Source organism: Plectropomus leopardus, chromosome 4 (genome assembly GCF_008729295.1).
Source record: "Plectropomus leopardus isolate mb chromosome 4, YSFRI_Pleo_2.0, whole genome shotgun sequence".
Taxonomy (NCBI): Eukaryota; Metazoa; Chordata; class Actinopteri; order Perciformes; family Serranidae; genus Plectropomus; species Plectropomus leopardus.
The window spans coordinates 1270850-1293842 of record NC_056466.1 but is presented as its reverse complement, the minus strand read 5'-3'; the positions used below and the strand labels follow the sequence as shown (position 1 = coordinate 1293842).

Below are 22993 nucleotides of genomic sequence, written 5' to 3'. Positions count from 1 at the left end.
TGGGGGCAGTGGAAGCTGCTCCGAGGTGTCTGGGGTTTTGCGTCAGCTTGAGGGATAAGGAGGACAGGGAGGGAAACGGGTACAGTGCATGGGCCACGGTGGGTCCGCGTCCCCTCAAACAGTCATGAGTCTGATGAAAGCTTCGCTGCTCGGCTGAGGGTCGAGTGTGTGAGGAGCTGCCGTTGTTGTCCTGAGAGGGTCGAGGGGTCGTTTCCACCAGCGTCACTGTCTCTCTTCAAACCCTGTTGAAATAAATCACAGTGAGAGAGATTAAACACTAAGACATCAAATTTAGAGGCTAAAATGTAGAATGATCTGCCCGAGGAACTCCGGCGTGCTACATCGCTATCTTCTTTTAAATCACTTTTTAACGCTTATTTTTAAGAAAAGGCAATCCTTTAATTTCTCTTTAAAGGATCAATATTATTATCAAACTGTACCTTACTCCCATGAATTTGCTTTGAGGTCTTGCACAGCTCTGTTTGATTTTAAATCTAACTATTGGTTTTACATTTTTCTTTTGTGTTGTATTTTTTGCTTGTTTTTGTTTCATTGTGATTTTATGTGTAAAGCACTTGATAATGTTGGTTTTGATCAGTGCTATAAAAATAACCTTTATTATTATTATTATTATTATTATTATTAAAATCAGTCAACATAAAATAAATGATTCCCAGTTTTCTGATAGAGGATTTATTATTTTAGAAGCAAACACTCATCTGATTGAGCTTTTAAAATAAAGGATTTGTTTCTTTTGTTTGCTTTAAGTGACTATAAATTACAGATCTTTGGATTTTTAGCTACAGAGGCGTAGAACTGCCAAGCAAGAAAAAATATAAATAAATGTAACGTGACACTGGATCACATTATCACATGGCACATTTCATGTTATAACATAACAAATAGGTACAAGAAACGTTTCCTGTTAGTACATGAAAATATCTTATTAAAACATAAAAAAATCTTGAAAAAGGTGAGAAACATCTTGATGTAACAAGAAATGTTTGATGTTATCACATGATATGGGATCATAATATTACATGAAATGATTCTCGTTATTATAAGATAAGTAAGTATATTGTTCTGACAAAAGTTTCTTGTTATGACATGAAGACATGGCGTCGTAACATGAAAAATGTGCCTTTATAACATGAAAATACTGTTTTAACATGAAAATATCTGTTCTAACATGAAACTATTATTTAGTATAACGCAATAATATCATGTTTTAACACAAAAGTATTGTATTAGAACATAAAATATCTTGTTATAACATGAAAATATCATGTTATCAGATATAATCATCATGTTATAACATTAAAATATTGTTTTAAAATGACATAATAGTGTGTTATTACATGAAAATATTGTGTTTTAACATGGCAATATCATGTTGTCACATGGAAAACATCTTATCATAACACAAAAATATTGTATTATAACATGAAATATCTTACCATGACATGAAAAAACAGTGTTTTAAACATGACAATGTCATACTATAAACATGAAAATATTGTTATAACCTGAGAAAAGCATGGTATTATGATTTAATTAATTTAAATGTAATATTGTAATTAATATATATTATATTTTATATGATTATATTCAATATTGTATATTTATTTATTTTACTTTTTTTAATTATATTTCCTTTTGATTAAAAAATGACCAATAAATCTACCCTCTACCTTCTTCTTCTATAAAATATGTCATAAAGACGTGAAAAAACATCTTGTTGAAACAACAAACTTTACATATTTTGACCTGGCACTAATAACCTTTTATTTTATTTTTTTTTTTTTCGCCTGGCAGTACTAAACTTTTATACTGGTCTGACCAACTGGAAAATTGCGATGGCCATTTTTTCACCACTTGCATACATTTTTAATTTTGCACAAATAATCAACTTAATAATTCACATTAAATGCTGCTGACAATCACTGTCTGCATTCACTGATTGTTGTCATTTTCCAGCCAAGTCCCACAGCTGCGGCTGAAGGTGACAGAGGTGACAACTAAACAGCAGCTAACGCGTCGTCAAATTAAGTCGCGTGCATCATCTGGAACACCTGTTCTGGACAAATGACAGCACGTGCCGTGCGCGAGTCCCAACAGCTCCTCGGGTCAGTTTATTATTTGGCTATTCCTGCTCAGCGGGTGGCCGGTAACGCAACACCAAACGATCATTTCGACTCTTAAATTGTGCTAAATAAGACAAACGAAGAATGGGGTAGTTAAAGGTAAAACAAATGTAAACACATATTTAGTTATTTTTTTAGCAGCAGCGTCGGTAAACAGGATACAGACGTTAGCTCAGCAACAAGCGACCACCAGGTTAACGGTGACGAGCTAACGTTAGCCAGCGTTAGCTGTTGACATTAGCCGCTCGAGCTCCCGCACGGAAATCTGCACCAAATGTCCAGATTTCGACATGCAAACCGAGCGCCGCCGTCGACTAAAACACCGACGACAATTGTTAAATATGAAACGGAAACTGGCAGCGTGCCTGGCGTAACATAAAAGCAGCTAACCTGAGCTCGCCCCCACGCTTCAAAATACAATGCTAACCTAGCTCGGTTACTAGCCAGCTAGCGCCAATTTCTCAAGACACAACTAGTTAAGTTAGCATGCTAACGGGGCTAACACCCTTTTTTCCCCCTGAACAGAGCGTGTTATCGTGACACTCGTGATAGTTGACTCGTGTCATCGCGTGCAGGTTAATCGTGACTACATACCTGCAATGTGCGGTGACAGCTCGGCGCTTTTTTAGTTTCAGGCAGATGGATGCAGCAGGAAGCCCTCAGTATAACGCACCCAACCTGGTGAGAGCTGGAAACAAACACACATGCACACAAACACACACTCACAGACTCACACATGCATACACAGATAGGCACAAAAAGGGATGTGGAGGGTTTTTTTTTTTTTCTTTTTCTTCCCACTGCTTAGCTCCAGCTAAACCGTCCACAATGTACACGCAGTGCTTTCTCAACATAAATACATGCGGGCTTACAGTCACACCCTTAAAAAAAAAAAAAAAAAAAAAGTAGGACAAATGCCTGCACATAAACACGCAACACAACCGTGAATGCACACAAATGCATGCAAACACACCTGTACACACCCACATATACACACAGAGAGAACATACTGTAACAAAAGGACCATACAAGCAAAACAAATTTAATCAATTTAATCTATTAATTTTATTTTAATATCTTTGGAGTGGAGTCTGCTCATACCTTTAACACAAAGGATTAAAAAAAAATTCAGTGCATTGATACAATATGATAAAGACAATATTCAACAATGAAACTGTTGTTGACAGATTTATTAGTGGGCAGATGTGCAAATGTTTGCACTCAAGGTGTCTAAATATGTATTTAATTAAAGGCTAAACGAGCATTAGTACAGCCTGTTGTCCTCTCTCTGCGGCAGCCTTGTTCCGGGTGGATAAACTTCAGTGACAGTGGCAGCAGGTCTGATGAACTCTGCACAGCGAGATACCAGGATCAGCTTCAAGGACAGAGATGTGAGTACAATGCAGCACTGCGAAGGAGGAGGAATGGTTGAGACTTACAGTAAATACTGAGTAAATCAGTCAGTCACGGCCCCTTTTCTGTGCAAATAAAATGTCTAACTTGATGTATAATAATTGTTTTTGCCTGACATAAAAACACAGATGGGCATTTTTTATTGTTTTTAGAAATCTAAAGAATAAATGAGCGATTTATTGATAATAAAAACACCTGCAGCTGATGGAGAGACCAAAAAAAAGATCGGCTTTTTATACTAGAAATGGTAACATTAATTTTGTCATGTAGTTGTATTTGAGGTTATTTCAATATCAAAACAAATCGCTGTCAATGTGTAGGATTTAGGGGCATCTATTTGCAGAAATGTTATATAATATTCTTAACTACTTAAACTCATGTCAGCTATACACTGCTCAAATTTATTGAAACTAATTTTAAATTCAATTTGAGATCCCAGACTTTCCAAAGATACTTTAAAGGACCTGGAAAATTGTTAATTTTCACAAAAATGTAAAATGTTTATATGATTTATTTTGAAAAGAAATGTTTTTAAGAGGTTAAAACTATGGAAAAAAATAATAATTTTAGCATTTTCTGGTGCAAACCAACTTGTTTACAATTTTGTAAAACCAAAGTACTTGTTTACAGCCAGACTTTCCTTTTTAACAAGTTATTTAGTCCAAAAATATTATGTTACAAAATATTTTGGGACTAAATAACTTTTCAAAAATGATATTTTACCTGTATATAAATAGCTGTTATTTTGACTTTGGTTCTGCAAAAATGAAAATAAGTGGGTTTGTTCTGAAAAAAAGTAAAAGAATTAAATGTTTAAATAGTTTTAATCTGTCAAACCTTTGACTTCACAATAAATCTTAGGTTTTAAAAACTTTTCTCTAACTGTTTGGTGGAAATTCTCAATTTTTCAGCTTTGGAAAATTTGGGATTTTTAGAATTTAAATGAGGTTAAATGCATTTTCGCAACATTAAGCTGAAACAGAGGAGCCAGTGGTTGGTCCAGCAGAGTTTGATAGGTTAACAATGTTTTTGTTACCTTTTTGTTAGAATGAGCCACAAAACGTCCCAAAACGGACAAACCAAACAGAACGGGGGTTCCCATTAACCTTTAATTGCTTAAACTGAAATATAAAATATGTCTAACAGAAACCAGTCAATTTCTGAAAAAAAAACAAAAAATGCAAAAAAAACTGCAATGGAAAAACTCTTTTTGGCTTTTTTAGGTCAAATGATGCTGTGACTGCGCTTGTCGGTAGAAATTGGCTCATTGGGCACGATGCAGCAGAAGCTACAAGAGGTGTTACAGCATCACAAAATTCTTCAAAAGTTTAGGAAATCATCCGGAAGTTTTGAATCCACAATTCCTCTGTGAAATCGTGGACTATCAGCTCCCAGAAATCCCTCATATGTGGCCGCTCCCACGTATAATGAGCTCGCCTTTCCATTATGGCTCCATAATAATCCATAATAATCCATAATTTCTATTTGCGCGGCGGCTGCAATAGAAATAAAGCTGCAAATGTTTTGAACATCCATCACCATGCTTCTTGAAATGTTATCGCCAGAGGAGAAGTGTCTGACGCCACAATAATTGACCAAGCAGCGGTATTTTTATAACTTTAAGGTGAGAACCAGTTGGCCAACTAGTTAAATTCTGCAACCTCACCTCTCGATGTTGCTATATCCCAAACACTGGACCTTTAACAAACAGTCACAAGGGTCAGATTATTGTAATTTATCTGATTATTAATATTTCATAAAAACAAACCGTCCATTGATGAAAAAGAACCCTTCATTGTATCTTTTAATTGTTTTTCCAGATGAGATATTGTGGAATTTTATGAGAAACAATTTGGTTGGTCTTGCATTGGTATTAATGCTGAAAACAGCATGCACACACACGCTAAGCGTCACTCAAACTAATTTGCATAGCGTTTTCTGCACTTAACATGTGTCTGCCTGTTATCGACTCCGCCATCTTGCAGTACGGGTTTAAGCACGCCTCTGCTGCTGCTTGACAGTTTAAGAAAGAGACACCAGGAATTACTCCACAACAAAATATAATTTAATGAAGTCACTTATCACTGTGGCGATCACAAATCTGTATTGATGTAAAAAAAGAAAAAAAAAAAGAAAATGATCCAGTACTCTCCTTTGTCTTAATGTAAGGCATGCAGTCTCCACAGAGCTTTTGGACATTGAAAGCTACAGGTCGTTACAGAAGGACACACTGACACTCAGCCACAAATACACACAAAAGCGCTCGTAGTATCCACTCCTTTCTTGGGGCCCAATAAACATTTATTCTTTGCACATACAATGAGTAGAAGTGGGATTCATCACAACACCAAAAGTATAATAGTTCACAAATAGCAACGGGACACGCTAACACTTCCACTTGGGCCTTTTCTACCCTCCCAGACCTGGAGGGGTAAAGGGTGCGGTGCTGCTGGAATACTTCAATATGTGAGTTTACATTGATAATTACACAAAAAGTGGTTAGTAGCCAAGCACATAGTGTGAGCATGTTGCACATAAATGAGGATGATTTGAACAGCCGTGACTCTTGCATTCAACCCTCTGCAGCGAGCCCTTTTGGAACTGGTTTTCTGAACCAGCGGAGCCTGTAAAAATGAGTTTCATCATTCAGCGAGAAGGACGTCCTTCATTTGGAAGTTACATTGAAATGCTGCTGTTGTAACTCTCATATAAAAAGTGCTGACATTTTTTTTTTGTGTGTGTCTATGGTGCAAAATCCTATGACCTCTGGGATTCAAAGTGGCCTCAGCTATATAAATACTATTATATATTTGCCTCCATATAAAAATAAAAATTAGCAATACACAAATATTGCACACCTAAAGTTTAGATTTATCAGATTACTGACAAGCTATTGAGGAAAAATGTACAAACATGGAAATAATAAACCCTCTGGTGCAGTATAAATAAATACTTAGATATTTAATTCCCTAGTCGTCACGCAGCGCGACTCTCTGGCTGTAGGGGGGCCAGGTGGGGCGGAGGTGGAGTCACGGCTGCCAAGGGGAGATGGAGTCGGGCAGTGTGGTGGGTGAAGGTCAAAGGTGGAGCAGCAGGTAGTTCTTCAGGTCAAACAGGGCGGAGCTCCTCACTGCTGCTGCGCGTCCAGCTCTCTCTGTTTGCAGCCCACGGCGGTGATGAGGGCGGCCCCCTTGCCGCTGCCGTCCTCAGATAGCAGGAAGTTGACGTCACATTTAGGGGCGAGTTCCTTCACGGTCTGCTGGAAGATCCGAGAGAAGCTGAGGGAGGAGAACGACAGGAAACTGTGGTTAGGAGGCAATTTACTGCTCAACTCAAATACATGAGAGATGCCTGCTAGTACAGATTTAGCTCTCAGTTACTGCACGTTTCGGTACCAATACTACCAAATTATTTAGTATAGCAGAAAAATTTAGTATGTCAAATGCAGTATCAGGGTCAGATTTTGCATTATGCAAGCCAGCGTGCTTTTCTGGCTATTCTGACCCACAATCCAGTTTTGGTTTTATTGTATAAAGCAGAGGTTGAAAGATTATTGGGGCCGATATTTAGCCGATTATCTTTATCTGCATTTCATTTTAACTATTGTTGATAAAATCAGTTTATTAAAAGGTGAAAAAAAGACATTTTAGTTTACTTTGTAAAACCTCCATGATGAAATTCCCTTGACTCCGTTAAAAATAGTGAAAATAACGTCTGCAAATATCTTGTTTTGTCAAACTAACTGTGCAAAACCGAGGGAAAAAAGCAGAAAATCTTCATATTTAATGCACCATCAATTTGTCACATGCTGGTGAAATATACAAGCGGCAGGTAGATTTACTTCATTCAACAGCCAAAAACCTTCCAAACAATAATAATCTTCAATGAAAATATTCACTAACCATTTTGTGAGTGGACAGAAAAGTTAATTTTGCACCATCTATGGCCGTTGAGACTGGTAATCCCGCGTAAAGCCTTCATTGTCCTGAGATTTTAGAGGATCCATTTGTGTAGGCTGTCATTGTTTTTAGTTTTTAGTATAGAAATATCTTGAAAAATGTTTTGGAAATAAGTTTCCTGTCACTGTAATACACAGAAATAAATGAAACAACCTTTGCAGCTGGATGAAATTCAATATTTACTGTAGTGTTGCTAAATGAATGAACCTCTTTTCCCCAAAAAACGCCTCCCATTATGTTCTTATCCCGCATCTTACTGTGGGTGCAGCTTGTAGAGCGTGCCGTCCACGCCCACGGTGATGTCCAGGTGGTCCAGTCCTCTGTTCTCACGGATCTTGTCCACCACGGCAGCCATCCCGGCTCCGCAGATCTGAGCCGCGCGGCGGGACACCGTGCCACACACCTCCTTGACGATAATACTGTCATCACAGGTGCTGTCGAGCCCCAGCTGCTGCAGGATCGCCCTGACCTGCAGCAGCGCCAGACGATCGCTGTGGAGCGGGAGGGGCGGAGGGAGGAGAGCAGGTCAGAGGTCAGCCAACAGCAGGAGAGTCACCGGATACCTCACAGCTGTTCCCAGAGGCTAAGGTAGGCTTAAACTGTGTATAAACTCAAATTGTCACATTGCTTCCCCCTCCTCCTCCTGTTGTACCTGGGAGTGCTATCCCCTTAAATGCTACTTTGTTTGTGAACAATGCTGCTTAAACATGTGCTTTACCTGCTTATCCTTTCCATCATGGGAAAGGTTTTTGTATGTTTTAGACCGTATATGAACAAATAGAAATCATATAAGGATTAATAAGGTTTTTCTACCTCTAGGCGAGCAACAGTTTAACCACATGAAGCAGTGCTTTTAAAATCAGCATAAACCTGTTTGACATAGATAATCCATCACAATGAACGTCTGCTACAGATACTACTTTAGTGTTTAGGTTAGTATTGTGTGGTTATACAGGTTTAAATGCACTCGGCTGCATTGCCTTATCACACGAGCACGATGTGACGTTAAAAAAATTAAAGCAGACGTGTTTTTTCCTGAAAACTATTAACTACTTTATCTGGTTGTATGGGAATTCATATGTGGGAGAAAACAGTAGGCAGGTTTCCATTAACCCTCAAACTGTGCATTATAATTACAAATACAAAATCTGTCAAATTATCTGTCGACTTTCATATACCTCATACACTTGCTATCGCATAACCTGCACTACTTTTATTCCACTTGTAATGTTAACAGCTTTTTATTTATTGCATTTTTAAAAGAATTTCTTGTCTCTTAGGTCATTGTCGTTATGTATAGTTTTTTGCCTAGCTGCCTGCGGGCCTCACAAATTGTCCCTCAGGGATGAATAAAGTTTTTTTTAATTGAATTGAAATTTAATAAAATATGGCTAATGGAAACACGTCAACTTTGAAAAAAAATGGAAACACTGCTTTTGGCTTCTCTAGGTCACATGATGCTATGGCTACAGTATGTGTTAGTCAGTAACAACTGGCTCCCTCATGATGCTGCAGGAGCTACAAGAGCTGTTATTGCATCATATAACTAAGAGAAAGTTTTGAATCCACAATTCCTCTGTGAAATCGTGGACTATCACCTCCCAGAAATCCCTCATAATATACATCCCTGCTGCTATCAGAGCAGAGTCGCATCTCTTAACCAATAATTTCTCCCTGTGTGATGCTGAAAAATAATTCAAACTGGTTTTCGGTGGCTGAGATTGCAGCATACTATTATCTGGCATTAAATTTCTGTTTAGTTAAATTAAAATCTCAAAATCATTTGCTTACCTGCTGAAATAAGAACTTTATACCACTAAATGGCCAAACAAAAAAGTATTTTATAGTGGATTTCATCTTTTAAAATAAACAGTAGTTTCTAAGAGACACAGTAGAGCTTCTGCATTTGGATTTGAGGTGTTAAGTGACTCACTCACCTCTCTATCTGCGACAGGAACTTTGTCTCGAAGATGCCCCTGGTCTTCAGCGTCTCCGAGATTTGTCCCCGGAAGAGGAAGCCGCGCTTGGTCAGATCAATCAAAATCTGCCTGACGATCTCTCCAAGGTACATACCACTGCACATCTTCTCATATCTGACACGTACAGGAAAGAGGGAAGTCTTAGTGAGCAGCAAGATGGCAAAACACCAAACTAACACAACAGCATCTTTCCAGCTCTGCGTTAAACTAGCACTGAAAATATTATGGTTTTGTTCAGAATGCAGACGGATCAGATTTGTTTGTCAAATCAGATGTTTAAGGCAGACTGTCAGCGTCGCTTTGGTAAAGACGTGCGTCAGTAAATACATAATTATGCTGAGGACACAGCTTCACAATATGGAAGACTGAGAAATGCAGGTCCATCATTTCGCCCTTCGAGTCAAGTCATGATGCAAAACTCCTCCACCGCTCCAGATAAATTTATATTAAGATCCGTTTATTTCAGCATCTGCACATGGACTGTTGTTCCTCCTGCTGTCCTCTAGCGGTCTACTAGGAGCAGTATAAAGTTTGCTGTGTGTGTCCGTCAATCCAGATTGGACATTGTTGTTATGTGTCCCGTCGCGTGTGACGCAAAAGATAAAATGAAATCTGATTCATGCAACAAAAGCATTCACAGTGAGATGAATCTGTAGAAATCAGATTACAATTGTATTTCAAACCGCCTGCATATATGACTTTGACTATTTGTTTTGCAAAAATTGCTTTTTTTTGTCTGAACTTTTTAAAATTAATCTGGAGACAAAGTGGATCTGCCTGTTAAACAGATTTGAGTAACTGTCTAAACAAGACCTTAGTTATACTTGGACACTGGAGGCGTCTTCACCTTTGTTTGCCTTCGTTAAGCGAGTTCTCGTCCACCGCCTGGTCGTAAATCGTCCTGATGTCATCCAGGCAGCCGTTGTCTCCAAACGCCCCCCACTCCATGTTGACACACATGCGGCCCTCGGTTCCCTCGACTATCTCGATGTTCTTCGCCTCTTCCATGTAACAGGCGTTACTGCCGGTCCCTGAGAGCACACACAGCCACAGCACGCCAAACTCAAAACCCCTCAACGGTACATCATTTTGCAAGACTTTCTGTTTTTAAACACACAAATCCAGACATTTATGAGTGTTTCCTATGTGTAACAAAAACGTGAGGATACATATTCATCCTCTCTTCAACTTTTCAGAACAAATTTCTAGATTAAAATTTCCTTTTAAAAAGATTTGGTGTTTTAACTCACCTGCGATCAGCCCCACCTCACAGGAGGGTTCCTCGTACGCACAGGTCATCATCGTCCCCACCGTGTCGTTCACTATGGCAACCACGTCCAACTCGAACTCCTGTGAAAACAAACAGCGAGAAACATTAAATCAGAGATAGAAGTACGATGAAACTTCATATCTGTTGCTGACAATTCATCACACAACTCTCGCACAATTCAAAATTCATGCTTTGTGTTATAATCCGATACGTCAATTAGACTTCAGATTACGTTATTTTTTTTAATTATTAGAATGGTAAAGCTAGATGTTTTTTTCAATTTTTTATCTTTGGTGCAAAATGTCTGATGCTTCCTTTAACAAAACTTACTGAAACGTTTATACATAAAATAATTTGTGTTTGTGGATTTTGAACATTAGGCCCCGCTGTGATATTACACACACTCGTATTGCTCTGCACGCAAAATGCGCTTTTCAAAATCAGGCTATGAAAAATACTTTACATTAATATTATTTTCTACTTTGATTGAGGTTTTTTTTTTAACCAACATCAGTCCTAATCATAAATATCAAACATTCATTGATCTTCAGAACTTTAACCCTTTAAATGTCAGGTTTTTGTCATGATGCCATTATGTTTTTAGATGAAAATAAAACATTATGCTTTGATGGCTGTGGGATCAAAAATGTCAGTTTGATGTGTTTCAATGGAGCATTTTTTAACTTAACAGTCTGAATGTAACTATTTACTTTCAACAGTGTATTTTAGACTTATTGTAGGAGCTGAGCTGGAAATTCACACATTAAACAAAAATACACAATCTTGCCAAAATCGATGCAATATGCATGAACACAGCCAAAATTCTGAAAAAAATAGAAGAATGAAAAGCGCGTAAACTGCGCCAAACAGTCTCTAAGGGTTAAAGAGATGTTTAATCCACGTTTTATATCAAGCGATTGTGTCTGAATGGTTGTGTCGACAGAAGGATTCGTATCAGGCCTGGTGACTTTTCAAACACCACACTGAACACAATGCAGATCACTCACACTCCTGCACAGATTACACAATAAAACACACAAGCTGCTTCAGACTGCTGCAAAATCCAGGAGCTCCGCCAAGCAAACAAAAACACAGAGCATCCTCTTTGTCATCACAGAGCTAATTCGGAGATTAAATAAGACACACGGTATCTGACGGCAGGTTTTTCCAGGTGTTACGACATGCTGTCACAGCAGTAACCACACACGGCTCCAGTCCCGCGCTGCTTTACCTGTCCGGTAATCATTTACAGTCACTTAATACTTACTGGATCCTCCATCTAAAAGGGCGAAATCGATATAAGAAACTCAAAAGTGATGATGACTCGACAAAAAATACAAAACAGATGCGATGACCAGAACTAAAAAATGTGGTAATTGATAATGAGTGATTAGCCAGCTGTGATTTATTTGTTAGGCCATGATAGATGTGGTTAACCCTTTGAAGCCTGACTCAAAATCACTTTTCTTATGCTGCATTCACACGTCTTTCACATCTATTTAAACCTTTGAATTTGAGTTGACTGGCTTGACTTTTTTTAAAAAAACATGTGGAACAAATGCAAGGAGCAATTTGGCAGGAAATTTGCTGCAAATTACAAAAAAATGAAGATTTTTGGGGCACCTGGTAGCTCAGTGAATAGAGTGGGTGCCTTCTGTACAAAGGCAATGTCCTTACCAGAGTGGCTGCTGGTTAGCGGCCAACTCGTGGCCCTCTGCTGCATGTTATCCCTCTATCTCTCCCCCTTTCATGCTAACACTCTGTCATGTCAAAGACCAGAAAAGAAATTAGTAGATTATGATTTTTTAAAAAACAATCTTTATAATCTTGGAAAAATTTTTTCTAGTGTACTACTATACACTAGACTATATTTAAAATTAGCATAATTTTTAGATTTTTTTTAATACAATTTTAATTTTTTTAGACTACTCCTTTTCCTTTTTTGTTTGATTGGATTTTTTACTTTTATTTTATTTTACTTTATTTTTCCTTTTGTTTGTTTATTTGGATTTTGGGGGTTTTATTTATATTGTTGTTTATTCTAATTTTCAGGTATTTTTTAATGTACTTTTTACTAAATTCTTGCAACTTTCTCTTTAAGTTGCGCATTGCCTTTTCCCATGCCAGTTAGCCTGGGTTTCAAAGGGTTAAGCTGTAGGTTTACACAGTAGGAGGTGGCACTCAGTGCCTGTGCGTTGAAACTGTTAAATTGCAGTTCAGTCCAAAGGTATCAGTATGCCGGGCTTGGCATTTAACCATGAGATTTAATCTTTCACTGTAGGTTATATTGTCACCATGTATCACTGTTAGATTTATGAAGTGGTTTATGAGTGGGATCCTTTATGTCCCGCAGTGTTTCAGTGCAGGAAACATTTTCATTTTCCTACTGTAGCAACAAAGAAACAGTAGTTCTGTACAGAAGGAGCATACAGAGGGGAGACAAACAAACGCATCATGCCAAAGCACTTTAGACAACAACGATCTGAGCTACACAGAGGACTAAACACGGTGCACTCGTCCAAAAAGCCCATATTATGTCTAGACATCCACACAAAAGCTGCTGTGGTGCATCAACAAAACAGCAGTCAGAAGTTAATTTTAACCAGCAGGAAAATGGACATTGAAACTATAGGATGTACATCAAATATTACCCAGACTTTTTTACTTTACCTTACTTTGAGCACGCCCTTTCTAAAATAATACTATTAAATTTCCTAATTTTCTCTCTGAGACCGATCTGTCTCATGAGGTGTTAGTACCCAGACACGGCAAGCTGGTGCTCGGCTGTCTGTCAGTGTCGGGCTGTCGGTGAGCGTCTGTCGCAGTCGTCACTGTCCCACACTTTCGGCCTGTTGTGGGCCCTTGTTGGCTTTTTTTTAACGTTGATTCAGCACAATGAATCAGCACTGGAGACGACGGCGTCTTTCGGTGAATGAAATCACTCTGATTGTCTGTTGAGCTCAGTGCACGAGAAGCGAAACAGAGGCTAAACATTAGCAAAACGGCAGTGAGGACAGTATTTATTTATTTAATAAATTTGTTAAATGTTTTAATTTCCTTTTATTTTGTGGTTTTGTTGCTGTTTTCTGTATTAATTTATATCGACATTTTGCATCCTGCGTCTTGCATTATGTGTCCTCTCGTTTTAATTTTGTCTTAGCTCGTGTTCAGTTAGACCTTTCTGTGGTAGTTTTCTGAGCATCCTGTTTCTGCTTTTGCTTTGCTTGTCAAAGCATTTTGTAAACTCATGTTTTAAAGGGGCTATATCTATTATTTTATTTTATTTTTAAATAACCGAAAGGCTTAAGTCAAGAGAAGGTGAGATCAAACAAACTTGTTATAGAGAGTAAAATCGTTTTTCTTTGGCGATTGAGCTCACCAGCAGGAACATTTCCTGATGGTTTGTGTTGTTGTTCACTGGCGCACGGTAAATTCGCTTTGTTCTTCCAAAATGGGATCGTGTTGTTAACGTGTGAACTCGCATCAAGACGGTCTTTCAGTTTCCCTTTTTGAATGGTGATGACAGACGACCGCCGTCTGCTGGTATGGAGTTATTTCCTCTCACGCAGGCGCAGAACGCACGTGCTGGTTGTCCATTCGTTTTAGTCTCTGTGGTGTTTTCATGTGCAACTTTTTAGCCAGAACAGTGACAACATTAGGAAATGCAACAGTTGGCTTCGTCCTTGCAAGGTTTTTGATGTCGATTTAGTGGTTTTTTTTTGGCTCATCTGATGTTAAAAATCAGTAAACAAAGCTGTAGTGTTTGTGTTGTTGTCTGTGTAGCTGCAGTTCTCGCAACATAATCCCTAAAAAAGATCAAAAGATTACCTCTTTCCTCTTGATGGCTTCCCGAAGAAGCTCCACCACATCCTCCCCCTCACAGTCTGTGGCCTTGAAGCCTTTGGTCCAGGTTACAAGGATACCCTGCAGAGCAGAAATGTCCCACAAATAAGAGTTTGGATGGTACATGAATCTAACAGTAACTGAAAAGGATGGAGCAGCCGCCTGACTAAAGGGAGGAAGACTAATTAGTTGTTAATGTGTCCTTGAACTTTTCGCTTCCTATTTTACAAAAAGTTTGTGCTATTTTTAAGAGAACGTACGGCGTCCAAGCTGGTCTGATGGCAGGGGAAGGAGAAGGTGAAACCCAGAGGCAGTCGAGCACTTTTCATTCCCATGTAGTCCAGGAAGTCGGAGATGCAGTGCACGATGTGGTCAAAGAGCTGGAACGAGACATGCATTTAGTGGTCTGCATACTGGGAGATATGGACAGGTTTGCTATCACAAGTTTAGATGCATCGGAGAAGAAATATGAATATGTCAAAACTGTGGAGAGTACAGGAGTAAACTCGTTCAGAAACACTTATGTTCAGAAGGAATGAGAATTATTTCTTAAATTAATCATTAACTGATATCTGCATGTGAAATCTGTAAGTACAAGATTTTGGTGTCAGAAGCCTTTGGTTTCTGTTTGCAGTCTGTTTGTAGTCAGATGAGTTTCGGCCGGGTAAACGGTCCTAGTGGAAAGCAAAAAAAGTGGGTTCATTGGTTGTAATGCTATCTCAGATCCCATCCGCTATTGTCTTATCTTTTTTTTTGTTAGCTTTTTATAATTTATCTTTATTTATTTATTCCTTTATAGAGATTAGCAGCGTTGTAAATCTTTTTTTTAAGGTTTTTCTTTTTAGATTTTTTAATATTTATTTTTCAAACAACAATACTTTTTTCATATCACAAAGTCTCCTATAAACAATTTTAATTCAATTCTGGGCCCTTCAATCAATATGAGACAATATAAAATATTAAATATCCTCACTGTCTTTTTTTTATTGGTTGCTTACCATTATCTTCCTGGCACTAGGACGCAAGCACTGTTTGAATTTTTCGTAAGGAGGTGTGCTTGGATGAAAATGACAGTATAGGCGTGTTATGCATATTTCAAAATAAAGGTGTATCCTCATCTACCAGTATCGTTAGGGTTGATCCATCCTGTTTAATCCTGCTCACCCCTAAAGACGATCAGATCTTGTCCGTCTCAAGTTGCTAATTGGACAGTAAACAATAACTGGACCATGTAAAAGAAAGTCTTTGCCCAAAAATAACTGCTGGCTGCACTGTAACCCCCAAAATATTGGCCTTTACCCACACAGGTGAAATCTGTGTCAGACGAATAGCTGATGGGTTCCAAGATGGTTTCTAAATAAGCATAAAATCTTAAACAAAGAGCCACAGTCATTACCTCTTCTCCTGTGCCCTGCATGACTTCTATGGGAATGGCGTAAATTTTGTTATGCATCTCCACTGATCGCTTCTTCCCGCTGCGAATCTTTACCAATAGCACACGGAAATTCGTCCCTCCGAGGTCCAGAGCGAGGAAATCTCCGTTCTCTGTATCACAAGAAAGACGTTGTTAGCTGCAGAACCAACAAAACCTAAACTTTCTTCTGCTGTATTGATTTCATTTTAGAAGAAATACTGCTTCATGATGCTTAAATAGTACAGTTTAAAGCAAAGAAGTCTACTTTGACTTGAATATTTGAAGTAAAGGTCTCACAGTAATGAGTTTTACTGTCATACAGAGAATTAATGATAAAAAATCAAGTTTTTCTTCTTGGCTTTAAAGTGTTCATCTACTTATTTGAACTTGTCTTTGACGTTAATCCCTTTGCTGACAGGATCAGTGAAAAGAGATGACTGTTTAACATAAGATTGTCAAGACGTGCCTGTGGATCTCTTTAAAATAATGTGGAAGAACCTGATTCACTTTGTGCACACCACTTCTGATAATAAGGCTGAGATTTTGGAGAACTGCCAAGTAGACAAACTTGAAGGTTAAACTTTTGAGGGCAAACTAGGGAGCCTCAGCTGAACTTTTAAGTCAATAACAATGCGATGTGTAACCCACCATGAGCTATGCCAAAGGAGACGACGAAGAGTTTAATTTAGGCTGTTTCACCTATTCGTTGATGTTTTATGTTCAAACCGGACCTGGTAACGTGAATTTAAATGCACGTTATGATTCACGGAAGTGATGTTGAACAAGACACACACAACCCAACAAACCTGATAAAGATTTAAAACAGCAGCAGTCTCTGAAATAACTCTAAAAACACTGTTTTTAAATAACAAATAACACTAAAAAACACTGAAAAAACTCAACTAAACACAAATAATACTAAAAGCACTGTTTTTAAGTAACAAATAACACTAAAAACATTAAACTAGACACAAATAACACTAATACGCTCAATAACTCAAAAAAACGTCACATTTTAGAGTTTTTAATGCTGTGGCTGACAGGTGTATATTCGTTAGAGCATGTCCAGCTGGTGGTTGTTAAACTAACCTCAGCCTGCTGATTGTGCGTCGACTTTTCCCTCAAACATCTGTACCTGATTGTGAACATTTGTAAATCAAAAGCTTGACTGGACGCAGCTGTTTACAACTACTTTATCGACTTTTAAAAGCTTCGATTAATTACAGCAAAGTGAACGTATGACGTGATCAGTCGGTCGTTTGTCACCTGCTGAGCTGACAGATCTTAATTATAAAAAATTATAAAAAAATTATATTTGTGTACAACATTATAATTTGATGTGACATTAGCAGGGGTGGTCTGTTTTTTTCAGCTGAGGCAGATAGATAGATATACTTACATAATAATGGAAAATGACCAGTAATTTCATCTTTAAATGAGATTATAAACTAAAGATCCATCAGTGATTATACACTTAAGACAAGAACAAATGTGGCGTCTATGCAACACCACCACAGGATCCGTCTGCACATCAGTATTTTGCGTCACCTGTTCCATCTGGTGTTCTCCGGACGAAAGTAGGCAGCATTTTGACTGAAGCCTCCTCGTGGGAGCTCTTCTTGAGGCCTCTTTCAATCTCCACCCTCATGCGTTTCTTCACTTCTAACAGCTGCGTTTTGCTCAGTCGGAACTCTGCCAAAGTCTGCTGAATCTGGCGCGCCTGCTCCGTCAAACGGTACGCCACTGCTGTCACCATGGCAGCGCCTTTCGCACTCCCACTCTCAGACAGCAGGAAGCGGACATCTGAGTCTGGGACCAAGCGACGCACCGTCTTGTGCAGACGGCGGGCGTATCTGTCGAGAGAGCAGAAGGCATCCTTTTGAGACAGGCTCGACTGAATCTGTCAAATACAAAATATTAATTTTTGCTCATCTTTCAACACTGAATCCTCTTGAAATGAGGATGTGGGTGAAGATGCTGCATTTGTAGTTTTTTCACACATGCATTTCTCTTTTCTCTGTGGACTGAGACTATTTCACAATACTATCATTAATCAATTATTTTACTTTTCTTATTATTGTAGTGTAAGCACCAATTAAGGCGAAATGAAAATACTGAAAAAATCATCACAACATTCATCTAGATGTTTTCCAATAAAAATTATTTATGTGGTGTTTAAATAAATGTATTTTTTAGAAGTATTTATAAATTAATTAATTCATTCATTATCTGCAAATGCTTATTTTTGAACTTATCAAGCCGCCAGGTTTTCACAGGTCTGACACAAAGAGACAAACAAAAAAAAAAAGTCTAGCAGCACGCACGTCCAAAATCATTTAAACACCAGGTGCTGGACAGAACAAAAATATAAAAATACAAAAGCAGAGTCCGCACACTCGATTATGCTCCCATGAGCATTTATTACCACTGTGGACATTTTGCAAAATGTCACACATGGAGGTAATAAATGTTCATGGGAGCAAAAAAAAAAAAAATTAGAAAATTAGTCTTAAAATTCATTCTGAGTGGCATAAAAAAAAATCTGAAATCTGACTTGCCTAAAACTGCAGGAGCCCTGCCCCCCATACTGTTGTTGAAAGTAACTACAGACACCAAAATAGTTTTTGTACCAGGCTGTAAACATGATGATTTCGGTTGTAAAGTTTGAGTATTGTGTCTCTGTGGGGATTTAGCCTCATGTGGCTGTTTGATGAATTGTAGTTTTTTGGCACTTTGGATTGGCTTCATTTCCAGCTTCAGCGATCACAGCTGGGCATAATATTGCAAATTTTGATTCATATTCTTTATTCTGAATCATTAATTTGGACAACAAAAAGATCCTAATATCACAATTATTCAAAGCTGAAACAAGCATTAAGGTTGAAATATTATCCTTTATTACAACCAATCCACCTTTTGAAAAAGGACCCCAATTTGAGCTTAAAAACAGCAGAAGTGTTTTGGATTTGCATGGGAGTTTTTGTTAGTTTTTGAGAGGAATGTCTGGCGTGCATCCTCTGTATTCCTCGGAGAATCCTTGATGACGCACCGTTGTTATCTAATTCTTGTTTTGATGTTTTTTTTGTGTGTGGCAACATTTAGTCAAACATTGAAGTCGATGTAGGGACACTAAATGCTCCCGTCAGTCTGTCACGTTTAAAGAATACTCACTGAGGGTGCATTTTGTAGAGCGACCCGTCGATGCCCACGGTGGTGCGAAGGCGTGCCACTCCTTTGTTTTCCTTGAGGCGAGCGAGGATTCCTCCCAGCGTCGAAGCAATTAGATTTGCTGAGCGGAAAGATACGATGGTGCACACGTGCTGCACGGCCTGACAGTCTTCTTCTGACGGCTCCACGCCGAGTCTCGTCAGGATTTCCATGCATTTCTTCAGCCCTTCTTTAGTCCTAAAATGAGAAATGTTTATTTTTAATAAAGATCGCATCCCTGCTGTTGAAGGAAAGCATTAATTTAGCAGTTTTTTAAAGTCTAGATGATCATTAAAGGCTGGTTCACACTAGAGCATAATTGGGCCAGTTTTGGGCCCGATTTGCCCCTTACACCAATCAGGCGGTGTTCCCAATTTGGGGCTGGTCAGAACCGATTATCTCTCCAAATAATTGTAAGTGTGAGGGGTTATTGAAATAATCTTAATGTTACCGACTGTGTTGGAGCCTCTGCGATCTCGAAAACATGTTTGATATTTACGATTGTCTGCTCAGATGGAATACTGAGCGGAAATCCGCAATAGCCGATGAGAGCGAGGAGACCGGGAAGCGTCACCAAACGGATATTGCACACATGTACAGCTCAAAAACACGGCGGGCAGCGACAGACAACAACAACTCACGCTGCGAAATGTTTAATCCATGCTCACTCTGTCTAATCAGCCTTGATCCATAACTTTTTGTTATCTCATGTTTTGGTTTTTCGCTGCAAAACAAGACACGTTTGATCACACGAGATTCTGTGAGATCCGAATCGCCACCGTGAAATCCTATCTAGAAATGACAAGTGTGTGGTCTCATGAGCTGACCGAATGCGTTCAAACGATAACATTAAAAATCGTTTAAATCCGTCATCATACCTGTAGTCTCCCACGTTTTAAAAAAGCGGTTAAGATTTGAAAATCCTCTAGTCTATATCAGCTTTTAAAGGTGAAAACAAGCTTTTTGTTTTCTGAAAGAAATTTAATGCAAAAATGTTTTTATTGGAAAAGACAAGATTTATTTTTTTTTTTACTTACTTTTCAATGGCGGAAACGTGTTTTGTCTCAATCTTTCCTTTTGTGAGGAGCTCGGGTGTTATCCGTCCTTCAAACAGGAGCCCCTCTTTGGCCATTTTCACCAGGATGAGTCGAACCAGCTCTCCCATGTACATCCCACTGGCCATCTTTTCAAACCTGAACGCGGAGAAAACACAGCAGCTTTTTTAGTTTAGGTACATAGATACAGTTTGCGTTAGTCATCCCATCTTCTCTTCAAAGACTGACAGTAGAGCTGACACGCTGCTGTTGCTCGGCAGGATTCAGTTTTTAGACGACCTTCGACCTCTTTCTCAGTCTGTAGTGTGAATGTTGCTCTTTCGGGATAAAAACAGAAAGACAAGGAACATGCTCCTGTTGCATGACCACTATAAAGAAAATCAGTGCTTCAGTGTAGAAAACGCAGCTACATAACTAAGAGTCTGATTACTGCGTACTGTATGTGCTGATATACATTTACATGCACAGATAAAAGGTTAGTCATAAAGCAAATGAGCTGCATAATGTCCTTTAAAGTTTGTCTTTGTATCCCTTTTTTACATTGCATGCGCTATGTTTCAGTTTGAGGAGTATTCTGCAAGAGCAGTTACAGGGACGTGAATAACCTGTTTATGATTTGGTGTGATTAAGTTTTTCCTGCCGACACTTGAAAAGTCCTCAAGAAGTCAATGAATTCATTGATCTAAAAATAACGTCTTAACCTTTCAAAACTTGGATCGACATCAGTTTTCTCGTGCTGCATTCAGACACCTTTTACAGGCTGTTTAACCCTTTGAAAACTGAGCAAATTGGTTTGGTTTCTTTTGAAAACGAAGAAAAAGCAAAGACCACCGTGGCAAAGAAATGTCCCACAAATTGCAAGAAATTTTACCTAAAATTTGTTTTTAAAAAAAAGGGTGAGATTTTTAGAAAATAATCGAAAAAAGGGGAAAATGTCCAGAAAAACTGTATTTATATTTAAAATAATTGTATACTTAAAATTATGTTTATAATATACAGAATTATACATATATTTATTTATTTATTATTATTAATCATTAATTAATTAATTAATTAACTTATTTTTTTCAGCACTTTTCCTAGGTTATTTTCTTCTTTGATTGTTGGCTTATTTGTGGTTATTTTCAGGTATTTTTCGTTTAACTTTTTTCTAATTGTTTGCTTATTTTTGGACCATGTCTAAATATGTAGGTTATTGTCTTCCCCATAAGTTTATGAAAGAAATCAGTTAACTTAGGTTTCAAAGGGTGAAAAATGCTAAGACAAGGGAGGCAGGATTTTATGAATAATTTTTTTCTCTACATTGTAGAATCACACAATAACTGCTGTCATCTATTTAAAAAAATCCCAAATGCCTCCAACTAACAACACTCATATTTTGTTTCTGGTCGGGATGCTTAGAGCAGACCCTGGACAACATGGGGAAGTGCAAATTCTACAAAAAATGGCCATTAAACCAAGATTTTGCAGCATGTCTGCAGCCGAAACACGACAGTGCATACATAACTTGTTGTATTTTGTGCAACCAGTTTATCCAAACTCAACACGCCGGGGATTAGGGCAGTGGAATCCAACATTCAGAGTGAGACACGCACCATTGTCATGACAAACTAGCCAAAAATGCTGGGTATTTCCCCAAAAAACATTTTTTTTTATGTTATGTTGCATTAAACATTTATGCAGAATTGTTTCCAACCCAACTGTTGTAAATCCATGTTTTTTTTCTTCAGTTTTGGTTATTGTAAATTTGGTCCTAAATTTAATTCAAAGCAGCATATTTTAACCCTTTAACACCTGGGTCGAAATTGTGCTGCATTCAGAAGCCTTTCACAAACATTTAAACCTCTGAAACTTGAGAAAACTGGTTTGATTTCTTTCAAAAACGCTGACAAAACTGTAAAATAATATGTAAAAGGTGATGAGGAAGTTATTTGAAAATTCGTTGCAGGGATTTTTAGAAATTCTCAAAAAAAAACCCCAACAAAACAGGAAAAATTGTCTAGAAACTATATTCATAATTCTTTTTATAATATGCTTAGTATTTTATTACATAAAAAAAGAAAAAAATATAGAATTTTTAGCTCTCTCTTGAGGTATTTTTCCCCCTTTTTTTGTTTTTATTTTATTTTATTTCTTTATTTCTTATTTTTGTTTCTTTTTTTATGAAATCAAGTCAATATGCTCAGGTATCAAAGGGTTTAAAAAAAAAAAAAATATCTAGTGTGGCTTTTTTGAAAAGTCAGTCTGAAGTATCTCCATGTTTTCTCAAGCAGGACATAAAGACAAAAACTTGAATAAATAAAATAAAGCAGTGAAGGACCGTCTTACAGCTGTTTCCCGGGGTTGATGGAGCCCCTGTCGATCTCACGGTCAAACTCTGTGCGAATGTCCTCCAGGGACCCGTCATCCCCGAAGGCACCCCACTCGGTGTTGATGCACATGCGGCCTTCGTCTCCTTCCACCTGGTCAATGTGACGCAGTTCCTCCATGTAGCAGGCGTTTGTTCCCGTCCCTGAAAGGACGCAGAGCTACATGACTTTTGCTCTGTGGAGCTCCGCAGGGACACTGATGCTCATGATGCTAAATATCTTTGGCGCCCCCACATGTAGAACTGCGATTACAGAGCTGAAAGGTGCTTTGGATATATGCGTTTACTTGGTCTTTTTTAAAACTTTGAAACCTTGATCGACATCACTTTTCTTGTGCTGC

General features: G+C 38.2%; 1 protein-coding gene across 1 annotated transcript in view; it reads right to left on the bottom strand.

Moving 5' to 3' along the window:
* Window positions 1-5600: 5600 nt before the first annotated feature.
* The window catches only part of LOC121942360 (hexokinase-1-like), a 34829-nt gene continuing 17436 nt past the window's right edge, over window positions 5601-22993 (bottom strand). The window contains 12 exon segments of the mRNA XM_042485545.1: window positions 5601-6835; window positions 7774-8007; window positions 9454-9609; window positions 10343-10526; window positions 10746-10845; window positions 14594-14689; window positions 14869-14988; window positions 16005-16153; window positions 17571-17875; window positions 19194-19427; window positions 20267-20422; window positions 22613-22796. Coding sequence (XP_042341479.1) covers window positions 6685-6835; window positions 7774-8007; window positions 9454-9609; window positions 10343-10526; window positions 10746-10845; window positions 14594-14689; window positions 14869-14988; window positions 16005-16153; window positions 17571-17875; window positions 19194-19427; window positions 20267-20422; window positions 22613-22796 — 2069 coding nt within the window. The 3' untranslated portion in view covers window positions 5601-6684.